We start from the raw sequence: 21,055 nt of genomic DNA, 5'->3' as shown, positions 1-21,055 counted from the left end.
GACCTTTGTTTGAGGGAACCTACCTTCTTGTGGAATCAAAAATAAGTTAGATCAATGACGTTAGTTTTAAAAACACATTTTATTCATTTGTATAATTTTAAAATCTTTAAATTGTAAGTTACTTAAAAAATTAAAAATGAGAGCATTTCAATCGTTTCTACATACAAATAATTGTATTTGTAAAGAGCTTTGTTTGAATTAGTTGTAAAAAGCTTCGTGCTTTTGACAAAAAGTCGATGTATTTTTCTAAGTTAAATAAATTATACGTATTTAATATATTTGAATTTTTTACATTCAAAGTACAGTTATAGATATACAAAATGTCCAATAATTTACACTTAACTAAATAAATTAATTTACAGGAGTTGTATTATTTGTTATTGATGTCGTATTGAAATTTACTCTTAACCTACGGCTTGCTTTTTTCAGTGGCAATATACAACATAGCCTATCATTTTTTTTCGTTGTCGATTTTACTTTTATCCAACGATGACGACACCATTCCGCCGCCATTTGAAGGATATAGCTTTTCCAAATAGTTCAATGACTCATTCAAGAATGTCTGCAGTAAAAGAAATAAGAAATTGTTATTTACCAAAGCTTGGTGTGCTGTAATCCAAGTGAAATACCTGGAAAGCATGGAGAACGGCCATTATTGCGGGTGATCCAAAGCCGTGCGTAATCAAGGAAAAGTGTGTCAAGTGGCGCTGCATCGAAGGCTCCAACAAGTGCTGTGATCTTGTGCCAAAATGGGTCGTTCGATCTTGACTTAAGATCTGCATTAATTCTTTTGTAATCTGCGAAAAAAGTTTTGTATTTTGTTAGTTAATTTTCTTTCATTTTACCCTGCAAAAGTATGTAGTAATTTGTAAATTAAGAATATTCTTTGAAAAATGTGACTATGACTTTAATAAATGGATTTATTGATTGATTTTCACCGAATGTGTGAAGAAAAGCAAAAAAAGGTATATACTTTTTGAGTGGTGTTCTTCCTAGCAATTTGTATGTTTTGTTTTCGAAAAATGTCATATTTTATGCAGAAAAAAATATATAAGTTGTTCCACTTTTAAATGAGTCAAACTAGTGAAATTTTCCCCTCTATTTCAGATACATTTAATTTTAATTTTTGCTATAAAAATTTTAAATAAAACCTTAACAAGATAATCACAATGAAACAAAAATTAGTATAGTCACATTACATTTACAAGTAGCGGCTCAGTTGCAGTGTGTTATTTTCTTAAGACCTTACCTGCTGGGAGTGAAGGATGAGCTCTTTTCGTCGGTAGGAGTCCTGTGGCTCCGTTTGGTGCCGCACAATGTACTCTGCCAGCTGCCTTGCCGGGAATTCCGTCTCACACACGAAATGGAAGTCCTTAGCCAAGTGCGTTGCTTCGCCCTCCACCAAGGATGTAAGTAGCGTCACATTAGCCGCTTTTCGCCTTCCAGCCGGTAAGTTCAAACCGATCTTCTCCAGCTTCTCCCTCAGCAGTCGACCTCCATTCTTGCTCTTGGCTCTGAAAGCAGGAATTTACAACTAAAGTCGATGACAAGGATGGCGAGTAAGCCAAACCCACCTTCGGAGCACTCCGCCCAGGAGGGAGGCGTTTAAGCACTCGGGTGGTGACAGCCGGCGCTGCACTTCGGCAATGGTGACCTTGTATTTCGACGTGCTCGATAGGAGACTAAGGCGACCAGGAACTGCACAGAATACCTCGCTGGGCGAACCCGAGCCCAGGTTCCCGGACTCCTTCCCGCTTTTCATGCCTGTAAATAATCGCAAATAAACTCCATGAGTGTGTACCCCATATTGTTCACGCCAAGAAAGATATGTTATTATTGCCATTGTTGTTCAGCCAGAGCAAAGTGTGAACGCAGGACGTGGAGATCATTTTACCCGAATCCTGCCAATTAGAAGTACCAGATTCTATTTCACAATGCCTACAAACGCCGCATTTTGCAGGGTTGGTCCTTGCATTGTTATTTAGGCGTGTTCATAGTTCCGCCTTGAACACAACGTGAAGTGGAGTGCAACTTGCAAGTTCATTCAGATTGTGTGTAATTTGTATGGCAATATTAATATAAAAAACTATTTCAATTGACCTTTTTATATGTATTTCGGAATACCTTAAATTATTCTCAATTAATATGTCTAGAAACGTGAAAATCAAACTCCGTTTTGAACTCCTAAATGTGTTTTAATTTATTGGTTTACACCTGATCCTTTTTATTTAAATCTCACTGTAGTTTTTATATTTTGGAACCAAACGCCTCTCATTTTACGTAAAAGAAGTTAAGTACGAGCGATTATGATAAATTCATAAACTAAAACCAATAATTTGTTTGGGATTAATGAGGATTATTTAATAATTATTGTATAAATTTTTTAAACACACATCTTACATTAAAATGCGTATCTAATCTTAATCTGAGGACTTATAAAAAATGTTATAAATGCAATAAAGAATTTTGGTTCAACTTACTCTTTATAAGCGGCAAGTCGGACATAAAAGCCACATTATCGTCGAGGGCAGGGGCTTGAACATCATCGACAGCGTTTTGAAGGGCTTGATGCAAAGCTAAGGACTCGTGCTCATGTCCCAGTCTGGTTCCATGGGCAGCTCCTGCCGATATTGCACTACCGTAATCACTTCTTCTATCCGTGTACGGAAATCCGTGGGACAGTTGGGTCTGTAAGGGCATAAATGTTGCAATAATTTATGAGTTGACAAAAGAGCTACTGTAAGTTTATTATTTAATGGCTTATGGCTTACACAGATCTTAAGTTTAAGCTCTTTAGGCTAAATATAAAATTAAAAAATAAAACAATTTCATTTTTAACGCTACACGTCCATTCGCCTTAAGTCGAGCGGAAAACGTAATTTTTGTAGCCCAGCAATATTTCTGTGTGTATTGTAAAAATGATGCCAATAATTGCGAGATTATTAATACATCGGCGCTTCGGTTTCGCCAAGGGGTTGAAACCATGGCTTGGCCAATCGCAGCTTCTTGGCATAATGTATGCAGACCGGCTGGAACACACACATATAGGCGGGAGCTTGTGTGTGGCGTGTCTGTGAGAAAGACCCTTCGGCGGACAGATGCGCACCAGAGAGCCTGCAAGGATACGAGGCTGCGGGAATACGCCTTTTCATAACATTAACGTTGCGTTTTGCTGCACTGCTTCTTGCGGAGCAAAATAAATGTGGAACCAGATTCCCTTCGGCGGGCTAAGAATTTCATCGTTCTTGGCAAGACGCTCCGGCAAAATCTCAAGAACATTTTTAGCATTTTCCGGAGGATGTTTTTTAATGCACTCGAATGGAATTCGTTCCAAAATAACTTCGACAACTTTTACAGAATGGGGCAATCCACCCCTGCTAAATTTCCATGGCCTCCGAAGCCAAGAATGTAGCGAAATATGCAAGAATAATGTGGAAGAAGACGCAAATTCTGAAACGGATGAAAAGATTGGGTCCGGGGCTAACTGCCTGCTTGTTAGTATTAAAAGTAATTTGGCTTTCAATTGTTCTGCACATACAAAAATTAGGCCGTTTTCGTTTTTAATTTTGCACTCTAAAAAATACTTGGAAAGAAAAGGAAATTGGTCAAATTTAGAAACACTTCAAATTCACTAAATAATCTTCAACAACTTGAATTGATTTAACAAATTTAACTTGTTATTTTTTCCTGCTAACACATTCATTGAGGAATTGCACAAAGGTATTTACTGGTTAAAGGGCTTAAATCCCCTCAAGCAAAAAGTTTTTTTCTGTGCTCTACTTACGACGTGTCCCTGCAATTCAGCCTCTCTGTGGGTCCTGTGAATCCCCAGTTGATCCTGCGTGGACCGCAACCCCGCCAGCTGATTGTAGTGGTGCAGTGGGGCATGGTGCAGCGAGGAAAGGGGCTGGCCGTACGGATCCGTACCCAAGTACTCGAGGGCACCGTGGTTCTGCAAGTAGCCGGATATCTAGATAACGCTTGCGAATAATCGAAACGGCTCGCGGGATGTAGTCTTACCTGTTGCTGGGGCGGACTTTGCGTGGAGTGGTGGAAGGGCGGCGGAAAGTAGGGCGGCTGAAAGTCGGACTGCAGCGATTGGTGGTGCATGGTGGCCGCCGATCCATGGGTGCTACTGTGCCCACTGTGTCCGGTGGCCGGGCCGCTGCGTCCCGTGTGTCCGCCGGAGTGCGTGGTGTACGCCGCACTGCTGCTGGAGAGGCCTAGGCTGCCATGTCCACTTAGGCGTTCCTGGCGGAGAACACACAATTTGTTTAGAACACAATCTGTTTTTCCATAAAATTCAGATTTTATATTTAAAAGATTGGCTTGCCCGTCGGCAATCAGCAGAAGCATTTTTGTTTAAATGTTTACTTGAGATTCCACTCTGGATTTTTTCGTTTAATTGTATGTTACAAGAGTTCAATATCAAAATAATTAGGTAGTTTACGACATGGGACATGGGGTGGGGGTTTTTATTTCATTTTACCAATTCTATTAGGTATCTATTTAAGTTAAAGGTAAACTATTCCCATATACTTTAAAAGGTGTCTTTTCTTGGAGTTCCCTACATCTCAATCTGATGGAAAAAGCGACTAGGATCAATGTAATATTTATTTTTATAATATCATTTAAAATATTACAATACAATACAACAAGTAAACTATCTCACTTGGCAAGAACCCTTAGTTATATTCATAATATATGAATTTCAGTTATTATCATCTTAACTTTTGGCTTACCAAAGTCTCAAAAAACGTAAAGCTTGTACGTAAAAAGAATTATCAAAAAAATATTATATAAACTCTCGATCTAAGAAACTAAAGAGATGGATTTACAATATTCGGTGACAACGTTGCAAGCAACGAATTTTAAAAAAATTAGCCACGCCTGATAGCCCCCTAAAACTATAGCCTTGAATTCAGTCGGAAGCAATTATAATTTATAAATATCAAAATATCCTCGTAAAGGAAGAAATTGCCGATATCATGATACTGTATTGTTATATGTTATATGTTGTTATATATATCTAATTAAAAGTTTTATCAACTTTTAACAGTTAAATGTGTTGTTTTGTATACTAAGAAATTTTAAATATCACAGTGTTTAACTTGTTTGAAATGGTATTGAGCGCGATGATGAATGACAAACTTGAAAGAGGGAAAATTTTAAAACTTGTACCTATATTGCTTAGACTTGCTAAAGATGCTTCGTCGCTGTGTCTTAAGATGACTTGGTTTCAAAACACGAAAGGGCCGATAGAAACCAAACCTTTTTATTAGGATATTGAAAATTTCCAAACTTATTATCCCTTTAAAATTATTAAAATTTTTGGATTTCTATTAGAGTCTTTATTATTTTAAATCAAGAACATATAACTTATTTGACTCTCAAGGCCTTGCAGCTTGGAAATTCGGCGGGTTACCGCGATTCAATATTACACTTATGTTATTGTGAAGATATACCTGAACCTGAATTACAGCTGGCATATCCACATACGCTAAAGTCATGATATCATATCGATTCCACTAACACGTTATGCGCACATATTTATTGGGGTTTTAAACTCGGCCGATGTAAGGATATATGGTATTCCAAAATTCCGAATTTGAACCCCCTGAAGGCTCACTCGCACGTGATGTAAGTCGACCGGAGTTCACAGAACCGAACCGCACAGCGCTTTTTCCGGACCGACGGCAGCATCAGCAGTCGACGAGAGACGAACGCGAAATGAGAACTAGATTCTCGTCAGTGTGCCAAAAAGGCGAAAAGGTTTTTCAGCCAGCGACGCTGGCTTCGCTCCGCAGTCGCTACCGTTAGAGGTCGGCTGGTTAAGGAACTATGTGGCTACCTATAATCTGAAGCTCTCATTGTGATACCGGGCTTCAAATCTTTTTTGTGGGGAAGCGCATTTAAATCTGGGCGCCATAAAGGACACATAATGAGGTCGGAAGCTCGGCTTAGTGAATGATATCGCACAAGCCATTTGACATCCTGCCCAGTCGCGCGGCCTTTGAATTCCCAGGACTCACAGGATGCAGTGTCAATGAAAGATGCATGGGATAAGAGCGATCCAGGAGGGGCGCCAGCCGGGTACATTAGGTATCCATAACTGGTTATTGATTCCTTAAATTTGCACTAACTGCGGAACCATTCGATTAGGATGAGAGCGCTGCATTAGGACTGGAGGCAGAGCGTTGAATTTCATATACCTGCTCCTTAATTCCGCACTGCGTCCGGTGTCTGCGGAAAAGAATGACAGTAATTTGACACAAAACGTTGAGGTTTTCACAAATCGAACATGTTTATTCGATTGTGTAAGAGCAGCGAGGAAGCGAAGGCCCGGGCATTCATTGTGGTCCAAATAAGGAATCTCTCCGAGTTGACCAAAAAAGGCGGTCAATGAATGCCCAAGCTCATTGGCTCGCTTCTTCACCTTTGCATCGCTTTAATTCATATTGCATTATATCTATTTTGTAGTTATTAATTAAGCAATAACAAGTTCGAAAATGTTTTTTAATCCACTTAAATGTCTTATGATGTTGTTGGTTTAACTGATTACAATATCTTGTATAAAATACAATTGTAATATAGAATTAATCATCTACCTTTTTCTGAGCAATTTACAGTAATACAGACATAATTCCCATTGCAGCTTGTTTATAGGTTTATAGCGATCCACAGAATTATGTAGGATAAGCTTCCTTTCTGCATCGTTGTATTATTTTTTAAGAAAGCCATAATTCCTATAAGAAAAAGCTGGTGGAACACACTTTCCCCGGAATCTGTGACGGTCTGACTATCAAGTTATGGATCAATTACAGTTAATATACATTGAAACCATATGTATGTGGAATGTACCTAAACCAATCTTGATTTTCAGGTTCACAAGGGCCCATGGTTTTGGTAGGGAGCGCTCTGGCGAGTCTTCGGCTCGGGCAAGAACGTGGCAATTGCGGATCGGGCACGACTTTATTGTGGCTTAATAAATTAAAATAATTTTGATTGATTACTTTGGATTATCTTGTCATTTGCCAACATCAAATAGAATATTTAAGAATACAGGTAAACCGGTTCTCCTTTGTTTTGCGTGAATATTCGGCTATCGACGGTTGGGTTCTCGGTGGTTTTCTTCTCCCATCCGCGGAGATTTCGCGCATTTCTCGCTTAAGAATTCGTGCTTGGCTCTAATCACAGCCAAATCTTGGTATTACGTCGCCGTTCAATTAAAACGGTATTTCTGGTAGTGATAGTGGAGCACTCGAGCCTTGCTCCCAACTAGCCTAGTCCTGTGCGAGTCTGAAGAATACTATTTAACCGCAATTGCGAATTTCAAAAATTGAATGTGCCATCTTCGGTTGTTTACTTATGCTCGGATGGATGTTATTTAGTTTTTTGGAAGCCGCTAAAACGCGCATATGCTGTGGGTTATTCGTATGCCGCTTATTCTCGGCTCTTGCCGTCACTCAATACCGTCAATACTCTTGGCCCGCTCAGGTTCTGAGGCCTTGTTGGTATGCGTGGCTTTTGAGTAATGCTTTTGACCCTTTGCCAGTTGGCGGTTGCCGGGTCCGTTCTTTATTCCGCTGTTATTTTTATTTATTTATTTATTTTGTTTTGGGTTTTTTCTCTATTATTAATTGTGCGATTGGAAACTCTTGGTTTTCAATCACATGAAATTCAGAATTTTACTCCATTGTTTGCCATTGCCAGACATGAATATGCTGAAATTTTCGGACTTACTCTGGTGGTCAATACTCCCATGGCGTAATTCAAGATAAAGATAAATAAATTATAAAGGTTCGAATGGTGTCTTGACGGGCAGAGACTATCTGGTTTTGTAGGCACAGGTAGACAGTTGGAAGCTGTTGAGCAGGTCGAAATAGTTTCACCTCAAGTGTGTTCCGTCGGTCATACATAAAATCCAAGCTCGCAGCTTACATACATACGCGCCAATACATATAAATGCGCACTTCACTTGGTATTCTAATGAAATGTTATCCACTTGCAAATAATCAATTGCCATTAAAAGAGTTTTGACTCCGAAATCAGAGTTCACTTTTTAAGCTGGCCTATTACAGTTTGGGCTCAAATGTTATTTTTATCATTGCGTTTACCCTCAAAGCCCCTCGACTTTTACAACGTGGATACGATTTTATTCTAAACATTATTCTAATACTGATATATTAAATGTATGCTATGCTTAAGCATATAATGCACTATTTAGATGGAAACCCAACAATGTTCATAGACATTCATAGTCATTATGTGAATAATGGCATAATATAAAGACAACCTCGTCACAGGGAATACATTTATAAAGACAGTCCCACCTTAAATGAAACCCTAAAACCCTTAAATGAAATTCCTGATCGCCATATTAATTTACGATTTTTATTCATAATAATTAGACGATGCAAACTACTCATGGCTGAAACCGAATCTACCTTTTATTTACTTTTATGTTGTATAAAAGAAACAGTTGCACAAATATATTTTAAGTATTTTGTGTAAACATATTTTAAATATCTAAGTTAGTCGCTTTTTCATGTATATATTTGTTAGCTATGTATGTACATATATTTCTATTCATGCAACATCGGTTGTACAGTACTGTATTACATCTGAAGTTTTTAAATCCTATAAAGCTTGGGGTTGTTTCGAGATTCCATATCAATTTGTATAAAAGTTTTGCTTCGAATCAACAACATTGTATTGTAAGAAATTATACATTTTTTACGAAATGTGAAACGAAAAGAACAATTTTTACCAAATCGAACGGGGTTCAATTTCAGAACAAACTCTGTTTTTTATGAAAATTCTTATTTTGCGTTGTAAGCGTTCTTAACGGTGTAGTTGTAGCGTTTTACTATTAGTTGCTAAGTGGTCTTAATTTGGAGCAACTTTATTTGATTTGGCCCAATATAACTTATAGTTTCCTAATATATCATTTTCTATATAGTCCTATTTGGGAAGTTAACTGTTTTCAAAGTGAGATAAACTGAGATAAATAAATCCAACCCTTATGTTTATAAAACTATTTCCGATACAAGTACGGTGAACTCGTTATTTTATCCAGTGCACTATGGGGTTTTTGACCACTTTATGTGGCATTTAATCATTTTATAAAAGTGCTCTAAATTAAAAAAAAAATAGTGGGATTGTATTAACAAAACATCGAACTGTTATGCCTCATACTCAAAATGTTAATACTTAACAGCATATGTTAGCAACAGAGCTGTAAAGTCAGCTGTTGCATCCGAAAGCACGTCTGCAAAGTTTGCCAATTTAACGAAGTGATCTTTGAAATTAAACTATTCGTGTAAGACACCATTTGTGAAAGAAAAAACTAATGGACATTAATTTCACAGGTTTTAACTACATGTTAAATATATTAATTGTTTAAATTGTGCGTGTTTATACTGAAATTTTGTCATTTTATAAATGCACCTTAAGCTGAATTTTGAGAAACAAATTTCAACTTTGGGAAGAGTTTTGAAATAGAAGTTCGCATTAGTTTTTAATGCGTCCAAGTGTATGTTGTAGCGTTGTCAATTCTGAGCAAAAATCAGTTAGTCTTGTTATGCACTTTTCCGCACTTTTGGTGCAATTTGAATTTTTCTTAGATAACCTCACTGTTTTTAACGCCAATTTGGTGGCTGTTTGTATGGGAAAACACTGAATTCCGGTCTTTTGGTTATTTTTGTTCCTAGAGAATGCGTGGTCCGATTTTGTTCAAAATTGGTATATCGTATTAAAATAGCAACAAATATCAGCTCCTTAAATTTCATTTATTTATCTTTACTTTTACCCGATCGTTCCTATGGGAGCTATAGGATATAGTTTCCTGATCCGAACGATTTTCATACTATATGTGCTTAGGATCAAAAATTGATGATTGGTAAAGTTTCATGTCGATATCTCCAAACCTGACCGAGTTATTAATTAATGCCACAAAAACTGGTCAAAAACCCCATAGTGCAGTGTGGCTTCTGCAGGATCAAACTTTCTTCCCTGTGTGTAGCTAGCAATATTTAACATACCTTTAAATTGTAGTTATAAACACGGTACTTGAATAAGTCGTTAATATAAAATATAGCAGTAGCTATAAGGCCGCGCGCACACTACGAGCTGAAAGCGGAGCTGACCGTCAGCTTATCCGCTCTCTGAAACAAACACACTACTTGTATGAGAGCGCGCACACTGAGAGCGGAGCTGAAAGCTGATAAGGTCAGCTCCGCTCCGCTCTGTTTGATCAACCAAACATGTTTGATTTTTTCAGCAGCTGACGCGAGCTGATTTTTTAGACTATTCTTTAAAAAATTGCCCTAATTAGCGCTTAAGTAAGAGAAATTTAAATTTCTGTCCAGTTATATAGAAAAGTATGAAGAATTTTTTTAATATTTATTGAAATAAAAATATTGTCAACTTTCCGAGATACAGGGTGCCAAAGTACACTAAAAAAACGTACTTTGTCAACCATATTCTGGAGAACTTGGTGGTCCGATTTCGAAAATTTAAATGCCATGATGATCTAAATAAATATGTCATCGCATTAACAAGGATATTTTAAAAATATTAAAGAATTAAAATATGTATTGCTTGAAAAACAATTACAAATCAACATCAGCTTCAGCTCGCAGTGTGCGCGGCTGCAAAAAGCTCCGCTCGCTGATAAGCTTTCCGCGGATAAGCTCTCAGCCGTCAGCTCCGCTTTCAGCTCGTAGTGTGCGCGCGGCCTGAGCGTAAAATATGTCAGTATTTTCAACTGATGCGATATATACAGATAATTATATTTATATATATAATTATATATGTATGTATGTATGTAGGTATATCCTCATTACATAAGTCGGCATTATTTTACATACATCTTACACACCACAGTCAAACAGCGGCATCTAGATTTCGTTTTTCAGATACCATAACCCATAGATGGCGGCACTGCCCCGATGTAACCCAGTAATTTAAAAACAAGAAAGGAAGCTAACTTCGGCACGCCGAAGTTTGTATACCCTTGCAGATTGGATTTCATATTTATATTATAAATTATAATGCCGAAAACAGACACTAAACAGAGTTTTATAACATTTTACCTATACTTATTATGTTTGAAGTTTGACAGTTACAGTTTTACATTCCCAGCCTTACATTTGCTCTACATCTACGGATCGCTTCTATGGCAGCTATATGATATAGTTGTCCGATTTTCATAATATTGTTTTCAAAATTCTGAAATAATACCAAAAGCTCATGTACCAAAGTAGATTAAAATACGTTGAAAAACAGCAAAGTTCTAATTTTTTTTCTACAAATATATCGAACATTTGTATGGCAGCTATATGATATAGTCGTCCGATCCGGCCCATTCCGACATATATAGCAGTGAGAGTATATAGAAGACTATATGCAAAGTTTCATTCAGATAGCTTAAAAACTGAGGGACTAGTTTGCGTAGAAACGGACAGACGGACAGACGGACGGACAGACGGACATGGCTAGATCGACTCGGCTGTTGATGCTGATCAAGAATATATATACTTTATAGGGTCGGAAACGTCTCCTTCACTGCGTTGCAAACTTCTGACTGAAATTATAATACCCTGCAAGGGTATAATAGTAATACTGGCATGACACTGCCGCATTAATTAGAGACTTCATTAAAGATTTGACAGCGCTATAGAGTTTTACACAAGTGCGAGCAAGACGACTATATGGCGCTCTAATGCATTAGAATAATGCATTAGCTACTTCATTGCCGCGATAATCGATAGATCTACATATTATATACTAGATACTCGATAACAAAATACGGGTTTAATGAAGAAAATTGTAATTGAAAAATGTATTAGCCAGCTCATTGACAGTATGGTCTCACAATGAGAATTTTATTTTTATATCATTTCGCTCGTTTTTTGAACTGAAAATATATTAGAAAATTAGCAAAAATAATATGTTTTGCGGTAGCAAGGTTCTTGCGCTGTAAAATTAATTAAAATTATTTTTTTTGTAATAATTTAAAAAAATTTAAGCATTATAGGTTAAAAACATAAATTTAAAGGATTCTGCATTTATTTATGCAATATTACTTCGACGAGGAATTCAGAAATTCATAATAATACGCCGCGAATGGCGGCCGTTTTTTTGTTTACCTTTTACGGTCGGTGTGACCGTAGTCGTATTACCAAAATAATCCAAGCAAAATTCAAGCAAAATTACACAAAATTACACATATAGTTGACTCTTTCAAGGTTCTAATGAAGTAGCTAATTAATGAAAACTGCATTACAGTATCATATGGGCATTATTAAAGTTAATTGGGAAATTTAGAAATACTTAATTAAAACTGTTAATATATTTTTTAATATAACTAATTTACTAATAATTATTATTCAAGATATGTCGGATGTACTGACTTAACGTTAATTTATGCGAAAAGAGAAACTTATTGTTAGTCTCTAATAATATGACACTGTTGAAAATTAGTTTTAAATGTTTAAAAACGTTGTAACCTTCAGCACTTCTGAGGTTTTATAAAATATATTTAAAAATTTCAGAGTAATAAATATATGTTCAATTTCTGTTTGGACTTTAAATACTGCGAATTCAGAAAATGTTAAAAGAACATTGCAGTAGTTCCAAGATCAAGCAAAAATCAAAGCCACATAATGGAATCAAAGTAAAGTTTAAATATTACTACTCATTAGCAGGCGAGTCGATCTAGCCATGACCGTTTTTCCGTTAGTTTTAAGGCTGAATGAAACTATTTTGGTTGTTTTTTTTTTATTTTCATAGATATACAATTCACATTGGACCAGACCAGATTACCATATTCTATATATCCATAGAAAAAATCGGGTAAACATAACATAACTTCTCTCTTCTATCTTAATCTACTCTGAGATATGGACACTTATTATTATTTTAGAGTTCTATGCAAATCGGATGACTATATTACTACTGACACGGGAGTGATCGGAAAATGCTGAGTAAAATGAAAAACTGTAAGCTTATAGCTGTACTTGTAAAACTGTAAATATAAAACTTAAAATATAACACATAAAGGTAAATGTAAGGAAAGTTGAAATATAAATTTCATACGATTTTAAAATAATGTTTTCAATTTAATAAAAATTTAATAAATATATCATGGTTGGTTTGGTTTTCCCTTAAATCTGGCAAAAATTAATCGATTGTTAACAATTCCAAACTCCGAGGGTAAAAAATATCGGCGAAATGACATTAGCTTCCTTTCTCGTTAATATTTCTGCCAGTAGCCTCTTCTCTATCTGTCATCCTTAATTTTTTCGGCAGAAGAGTCAGTCAATCTTTTCGACAACGAATTTTATTAATAATTAAAATCGAATCAACCTGATCAGAATGCGCCATCGAATCAAGATTATGTTGGAGTCTCCGGAGAGGGAAAGCGTTGAGTTTACCATTTTTGACAAGATGCCGCTTGGAAAACTAATGCAAGACTACGCCGATTATTTCGGTCTCGATCGCGATAATCTGTACTTCCGTACTCGAGGTCTCCTGATTGTGGACACCGATACGGCCTATCTCCTGCATATCGACTCGGGATGTACTATCGAAGTGACCGAAAAGTATTGAGAACAATCAAAACCAAAAGCATAAGCAAGAAATCCAGTTCTGCAAAACATACAGGGATTGGATTAAATATATACAAATGAAAGTCCACACGGGAATTATTTAGCTAACATCCACAAAAATATGAAACAAATAAAGCATGCAGCGAGGGAACCACTGTAATAATTATTTAAAAAGGTCGCTTTTATCTAAAGAAACCATTTTACCTCATACAAGAACAATACAATTCTCCCAGAATTAGTGTATTTTTATACCCTTGAAAGGTATGATATTTTAGTCAGAAGTTCGCAACGCAGCGTATGCAATCTTGATCAGCATCAACAGCGTAGTCGATCTAGCCATGCGCGCAGTTTTTTAACACATTTTCATCTACTCTGATATATGGCCATTTTTTATTGTTTTAGATTTTCGGTTTTAATATGAAGCAAGTCGGATGACTAACATCTTTGTTATTTATTATAAAATAATCTTTTAAAATTTGATAAAAATCAAAGCATATGGAAAAATGCTCTAGTTATTTCCCGATAGTTAAAAAATGGATAAATTCCTAATGATCCTATTTAAAATTTGAAGAGTATAAAAGCATTTATGTTCCGTTCTTGTTAAAATAGTGCTTTCGATATTTTTGTCTTTTAATTGAGAGTCATATAAAATGGTAAAAAATACCCCATGAATAGTAGTTTAGATTTTACAATTATTACAGCTATAAACATAAATACTCTTTATTGTTCTTGGTGAACAACAACTTAACTTGAAAATAATGGGAGTAAAACATTGAAAAGAATTCCGAAATATAAAAAATGAGTAAATGTAACCGCTCAATGGAGAGGTATTGCAAATAATAATTAAATTAGCACGTGGCTTCCATAAAGGCAATCACGTCCGAATTCCTTGGCGGTGACGTAATGATTTTGAATACTTATACGGTAGCAGGGCCCGGAATTGCCCCGATCTCTCGGCAGCCACTATTACTGAAATTGCCGCTCCAAATCATTCCTCCTAACCGAAGAAGTGCCCGCCCAGGAAAGGAACATGCCTGGCCGATTTTCGCATTTTTGTTTTTTGTTGTTCTTTTTTTTTTTTGGCCACTACCTGGCCGGAGTTGAGTGCCACCAATTATAATACGACATATAAAACAAGTAGGCCCTAACATTTTATAAAACTCCTCACTTTCATCGGGTGGAAGCGGGTTTTTAATTACGCTGTCAAGTTGAATGATGGTGGGATGCGAGGGGTTGTGTTTTGGGGCCGGCAGAGGAGGAGGGGGGCATGGAGACACCGAATGCCATAAGGACGCTGCGGCAGCCATAGAACAAGGCGAGTTCATGCGGGCCATTGTCATAATATTGTCAGTAAATAAAGATTCCATTTGCCGGCTGCGAAATTTACATACTGTCCGCCCGGTCGGCAGTGGCCGCTCTAAAATTGGTTCGTTTCCAATTAGATTACACATTCGTTCGACGTCCGGTGCTGTCATTTACTGGAGCTGCAAGTTGGAACTGTCGGAAGAGCTATAAATTAAACGAATTTAAGAGGAAGCTTCGCTGCGAACTCTGCATATAATATTCATAACAACAATGGAAATGTTCAGCGGACGATAATCGATTTTTGCTTATTACGATCCAGGTACTCCTCGGCCCTTGGTCCTCGCCTCCTGGCTGCGCACGCGCTCCGATCCGAGGAGTACGAGTCCGAGTCCGAGTCTAAATGCGAGTTCGAGCTGCCGCTCACGTCTTCTCGCTCGCTCCTTGGCCCACAAAGCGCCGAGGAGCGGACCCTTAATGAAGTAGTAAAACTCATTCATAAATGTATTAAACCTGCTGGGTATTTGCGGAGCCCGCTCGGCCAAAATCGAGAGCCTGCGTCCGCTGTTCTAGCGTACAAATGACGAATAGAAGAACCCGTGAAGTCACCTCATGGCAGCCATGCAGGATACACTGCACACAATCAGAGGTACTACAAAAAATATGGCATGAAACAAGCAAGTGCTAGCGTTTTTTAAAACTTGTTAAAGCTACAAGTTGTATAATTATTATTATTAATTTACAAAATTGTTTTAATATTCCCTGCAATTCTAGTATATCCGATACACGGATGTTTAAATGGCAAATCCTCCTTGCTAAATATGTATTATCTTAAACTGAAAAAAGTACAATTAGAAGAAAAAACAAGAGCCTTATTTACTATACAGTGACTTAGGATGAAGGTTTAAATAAAAGGCATAAGAAATATCAACAATATTATAAATAAGTCTATGGTACTAGCAGCAGCTTAGCCGTTTTATAAGTTAAGACTTGATTTTAAACCTGAAAAGCCCACCACATTTTCTATCTGTGTAACTGAGCTCGGCACGGCCAAAAACAACTTGCAATCTGGCTTCAAAAGGCAGTCTTTTAATGCAGCAGCCTCGGTGAAACAGCCCAACTGCAGTTCTTCTCGATGCCGGACGCCTCCATCCTCCATTCCACTCAGGGAGGCAACGCATGCCGGCCAAAACGGTTTTGCTCTGGCCTTGGCTTGGGCTTTGGCTTTGGCTTTGGCTTTCGGGTCTGGGCTTAGGCCCTTGGCTTGGGATTCGGCCCTTACCACGGCTTAGTTTGCCACGAGCCTAACACACGCCGTTCGCGTCGACGTCGTTCCGACACTTGATTCTGCTGGCGGATCTTGGCTACGTTATGAACATTTACATTTATCTTGCCAATCAATTTAGTTTTGTTTGGACTTTTTAATTTCCTCTCTGCAAATGAAATCAATTTTGATGCGTGCATATGCAATTCGCGTTTCTTCCGAGAACATATCCGCGCGGTCCAAGCGGAAATGCCCTCGAGTGGATGCGAAGGACTTGTTATTATCTCGTCCGAACTTTCTAAATGGGAACTTGCTGCACACGGAGTTTCTTATTTAATTTAGACTGTATTCAGGATAATTTAGCTTAGGAAAGTTGAACAACCCTTTCGTACAATATGCTAAGCACCATCGTCCTGCAATGTTACCCACCTTAAGGTCGCTTTAAAGGCACATGGAAAATTGGAACAATTATTCTAAATTATAAGCAAATTTTTCAATAAATCATAAGGGGCCCATCAATCAGAATTTTTGCTCGAACCCTTACAGACATCGGATGAAACGTCGTTTGGCTAATAAATAATCTCAATGCTTAAATATTTTTTGATATTTCGGGGTCTGTGCAGCGTGTGTGCTATGGGAATTTTCGGGACAGCCGATCGGACCGTATAGCATTCTTTTTTCGGTTGGGCATCACACGCAAATTGACGATGCGTTGCGCTTCAATCTCATAAATTATTTTGGCAACGCATCACGCGAGTGTCCCAGTGGGATTTTACCTGATTTAGGCAGCATTCGCAGGGCCCACCAAACCAAAGCTAATGCCAACATGCCCGGCATGTCCACTCCGAGCGGACTCTGCGATTTTTGTGGGCGATGACTTTTGGTCTACCTCTTCGCTCTGTTTTTGTTTTGATCTTTGGCCCTTGCCCCGCAAATTGCCCTATTTTTTTTATCAGGCACCGGGCAAGTTCTTGGAAGAAAGAAACACCATATAATTTCGCTAATTAAATGGGGGAGCGTGTACCCACGCATTTCGGGAATTTTCGCAGAGGTATTGCTCAACAAACGCATTTGAATTTTTTCTCCTGATGTTTGATCACTCCCACCGCAATCCTTTCTGTTTTTTTCTCAAGTTAAAAACCATGTCTGCCCTTTGTCCAGCCAAATCGTTTTTTGTTTTCAAATGTATTTTCCCACAGCGCCATCCGAATTATGAAATCAGTGTTAAATAAAAAGAGAATTTAAAATCATTGCTCTAAAAAATTGTGAATTATTTGTAAAGTAATTCAAGTAAGTACACCCAGAAAAGAAGATCAGTTTTTTGCCTGAGATTATTTTATCTCACTTTGAATCGAAGAGACGTTCTTCAAATCGAAATGATATTGTATCTGTATCTATAATTATTTGATCTCACTTTTTCTCGAAGAGACGTTCCTCAAATCAAAATGATATTGTTCTCGATTTTGTTTTTTGATAATAAGAGATCTTCAATTTGAATTATCTTCAATCGTAAGCCTATAGAATATGTATACCGACATTGTTAAAAGTGTTATTTGTATTGAACGTTTACTGTCAAAAAATCGTGTTTCGTAAGCGAAAAACTAAAGCACTTTTGTTTTAATAAGTCCGTCTTTATTATATATGAAAATACATTTTTGGGTTGTATTATTATAATTCAAACTTGGTTTTTCTATGGAAGGATATAATAAGTGAACGTTTATATTACAAAACCTTTTTTAAAGTTACGTTTTCTCAATCTACAAAAAAAAACCTTTTAAAGTAAACTAAACATTTTTAAAAACTGTGGCCACTTCAGCTAAGTTTTAACAAGAAATCAAAGCGCTGTGTATTAAATAAAACTGCATTCTCTTGTTTTACAAATATTATATTCATTTAAATAAGTAAGTTTACGAAGTAGAAAAAAGGAACTCGAAAAACATTTTTAATGTAATAATGGATTCTTGTAAATTTAACCAAATCATTGCGTAAAGGATTTTCATTTTTATATGATTTGATAAAAGATTTAGTTATATACCCCAATTATGAATTGTTTTAAAACATTATATTATCTGTTTTGTTTTGATAATGGGAATAGCCAAAACCATTGTTGACGTCTAGTTTTGTCTTTATAGATATCGAAAGTCAACATATAGTACATAAATCAGCTTGAAGTTTATGTACATGTCATTCCCAGAGCAAGAGTGTGCCACACGGACTCGCAGGAAAAGCCATTACTATAAATTGGTCATTGATTCTGCTGCTAGAATGCCCAAGAATGGTAATCAGTTGTGTGTGAATCACGGGCCAGATTGCCGGGTAATTGGCCAAAAGTGCTTGCGTGCCCGAAAGTGCCCAAAGAAATTTCAGTGTCAATCAAGCGGCGTTGCCCCATGGGCGCTCGATGGTTCAATATCTGATTTTGAGTGGCTGCAGCTTTGCCCACAGTTAATTTGCAGATTTCGGCTGACAGATAATTTCCATAGAGCGCTTTGTAGGCCCGTCGATAAAACCGCTCACACCAGATACGGATCGGATCGGATCGGATCGGATCAGGGATCAGGGATCAGCGCAGCGATTAAAGATACGATTCTTACCATCATGAACTTCTGATCCTCGAACTGGTGGTCGTTGGTGCGGTGTAGAATGTGCATTTTGATTCAGATTAGCTGTGACAATATCTATTAGGTAGAAAGCATAGGTTTGCTTTTGAGATGCAGAACAGGTACGATCACTAAGTTTTCTTATTGAAAATCGATTTATTTTTGGCACTGGTTAAGGCAACTATGGGTGTTTGAGTTAGAGTTACGTATCCGTCGCTATGTACACTAAACACTACGCTTAAGAGATGCGAATTAATTGAGATTGTTATTGTTATTGTTATTCAAATTGGAATGCAAATTAAAATTCCCGATGGTAATCGATGGTGCGGATCGGTTCGGAACGGCTTTCGGTACGGTTTCGGTGCGGTCTCGGTTCGATTTCGGTTCGGTTAATTAAGTGAGGGACCCGCAATCGAAATTCCGCCTTTGCGCAGCCACCAGACGTAGTTCTCGACTGAAGTTGGATTTTCTGGTTGGACGCAAAAACCTTCAGGGGATGTGCGATGGTGCTGCTGCTGCTGATGCTGATGCTGCTGCTGCCGACTCCGCTGCTGCTGCTGTTGCTGCCGCTGCTGCTGTTTTCACGCACACAGCTGCGAAATACATAGGAAAAGTGCCCAAAGCCTATGCCCGTTCGCCGGCCCGCTGTATGGGTGAGGCCCGCACACAGATACTCGGTGCAAGCAGGTTTTTGGCTCTCGGGCATCGAAGAGAGGATGCCGAAGAGCGAGGCCCGCGCGCAAAGAGAGCCGCGGCGCACAGCCATTTATATTTCGGAAGCCACGCCCCGCCAGCGGACTACTAGACAATGGGCCGAACCCCAGGCAGCGGCAGCGCAGCTTCTGCACATACAGCCAAAGATACAGATACAACGAAAGATACGGCTGCGGCCAAAGATACGGGCTCGAATACATGCACAGGCACACGCTCAGATACAGATACAGATACTCGCAGATAGGGGTTGCAAACGGGGGTTGGCGACGTGCCCCGAGGGTGGCTGCGTTGCTACTGGGAAAACCCGGGCATTGGGCATTCGCAGCCACAGCCACATCTAAATCCATTGCCAGATTGCCAGTGGTACGTGCTCCGGGTTCTTTCTGCTCTGCAGCACTTCCCATGTGCTGGGGGATATAGCTGGCTATGTATGGTACGGCCTCCTCCCTCCCCTAAGCCCACCCAGTACATGTCAAAGTTAGGGGTTTTGTGAAATTTACATATTTCTCAAACAGTTCCCGCTCCCCTATATATACACATGAACGTGTTTCTCAATGCACGCCATAATCAAAACAAACTGAAAATAACAGATTTTCCTTTTGCTTAGCCATCAAACCTTTGCGGGGGATGTTACATAATATAACGAAAACATTTGCAGTAAGTATGATAGAAAAGCTCTATGAACAACAATTGTCTGAAAAATTTAAAGCCATCGTTTTTTCTAATTACTTTAAATTAATACAGGCGAATTATGATTATTAAGTGGTTTTGAGAGACTATGGCTACAGCCTTTAATCATAATAGTACATCGGAGGCTTGGACCAAATAGGACGACTCAATTCTATTCCTCGCCTAAGGCAATAGTTGTTAATTCGTATATATTCGTTGTCTTTAAAGATAGTTGTTGATAAATCTCAATGTTCATGTACCTTGTAGTTCTTAAAAACCGTATTTAAAATGAGTAGAAACCAAGTAATTGTAATTCTATTTTAAAAAACATAAGAAATGCTTTGCAATCTTTTCTACTCATCCTGGTCGAGTCTTTCCTAGCTTGGTATTTGAAAGCCATTCCATTATTTCGAATAAAATTATTCGAGAATCATCCATTAGGACCAGGGTTCGGAAATAAGAGTTTTAAAAAAAACTAAAGGTGTTGAAACGTTGATTAATTATGTCATTATATTAATAAACCGGCCAGTTTAAAAGTTATTGCAATTTAACTTTAGTTTAAATCGTAAAATAACAGTTATTCGCCCACTTTTATTTCCAAATTTCAACATAAAAGTTATACATATGTCACTTGTTACAAGTTGTTATATTATTCATAACTCTTTTTTGCGATCCCTAATAGAACTTATTAAGTTGCACTCGGTTCCTCACATAATTATCGTTTTAAAAGTTATACTTAAAACACATGAAAGTACTTATGAAAGTGCGTCATGTTCAGGATTATATCTGACTTAAAAAATGGATTACTTTGATTACTATTCATCCCAAAACTGAATGTGTTTGACCCCTATGATGTCCAATGTATTTTTTTGGGAATTTTTTAAGAGCGACTT

The 21,055-nt window shown here is 37.7% G+C and overlaps 1 protein-coding gene across 1 annotated transcript; it reads right to left on the bottom strand.

Annotated features, from left to right (window-relative positions):
• Nucleotides 1-78: 78 nt before the first annotated feature.
• TfAP-2 (transcription factor AP-2) lies at nucleotides 79-20,085 on the bottom strand. Its single transcript, XM_041775355.2, has 8 exons — nucleotides 18,774-20,085; nucleotides 4,021-4,251; nucleotides 3,785-3,952; nucleotides 2,481-2,688; nucleotides 1,575-1,764; nucleotides 1,250-1,514; nucleotides 630-797; nucleotides 79-562 (listed from the first exon to the last, which is right to left on the bottom strand). The coding sequence occupies exons 1-8, from the start codon at nucleotides 18,828-18,830 to the stop codon at nucleotides 452-454; spliced, it is 1,398 nt and encodes a 465-aa protein (XP_041631289.1). The 5' UTR covers nucleotides 18,831-20,085; the 3' UTR covers nucleotides 79-451.
• Between the last annotated feature and the right edge of the window lie 970 nt (nucleotides 20,086-21,055).

This window comes from Drosophila kikkawai, chromosome 3L (genome assembly GCF_030179895.1).
Source record: "Drosophila kikkawai strain 14028-0561.14 chromosome 3L, DkikHiC1v2, whole genome shotgun sequence".
In the NCBI taxonomy this organism is placed as follows: Eukaryota; Metazoa; Arthropoda; class Insecta; order Diptera; family Drosophilidae; genus Drosophila; species Drosophila kikkawai.
Note: the sequence above shows the minus strand (reverse complement) of the source record. Positions and strands in the feature narration are given on the sequence as shown.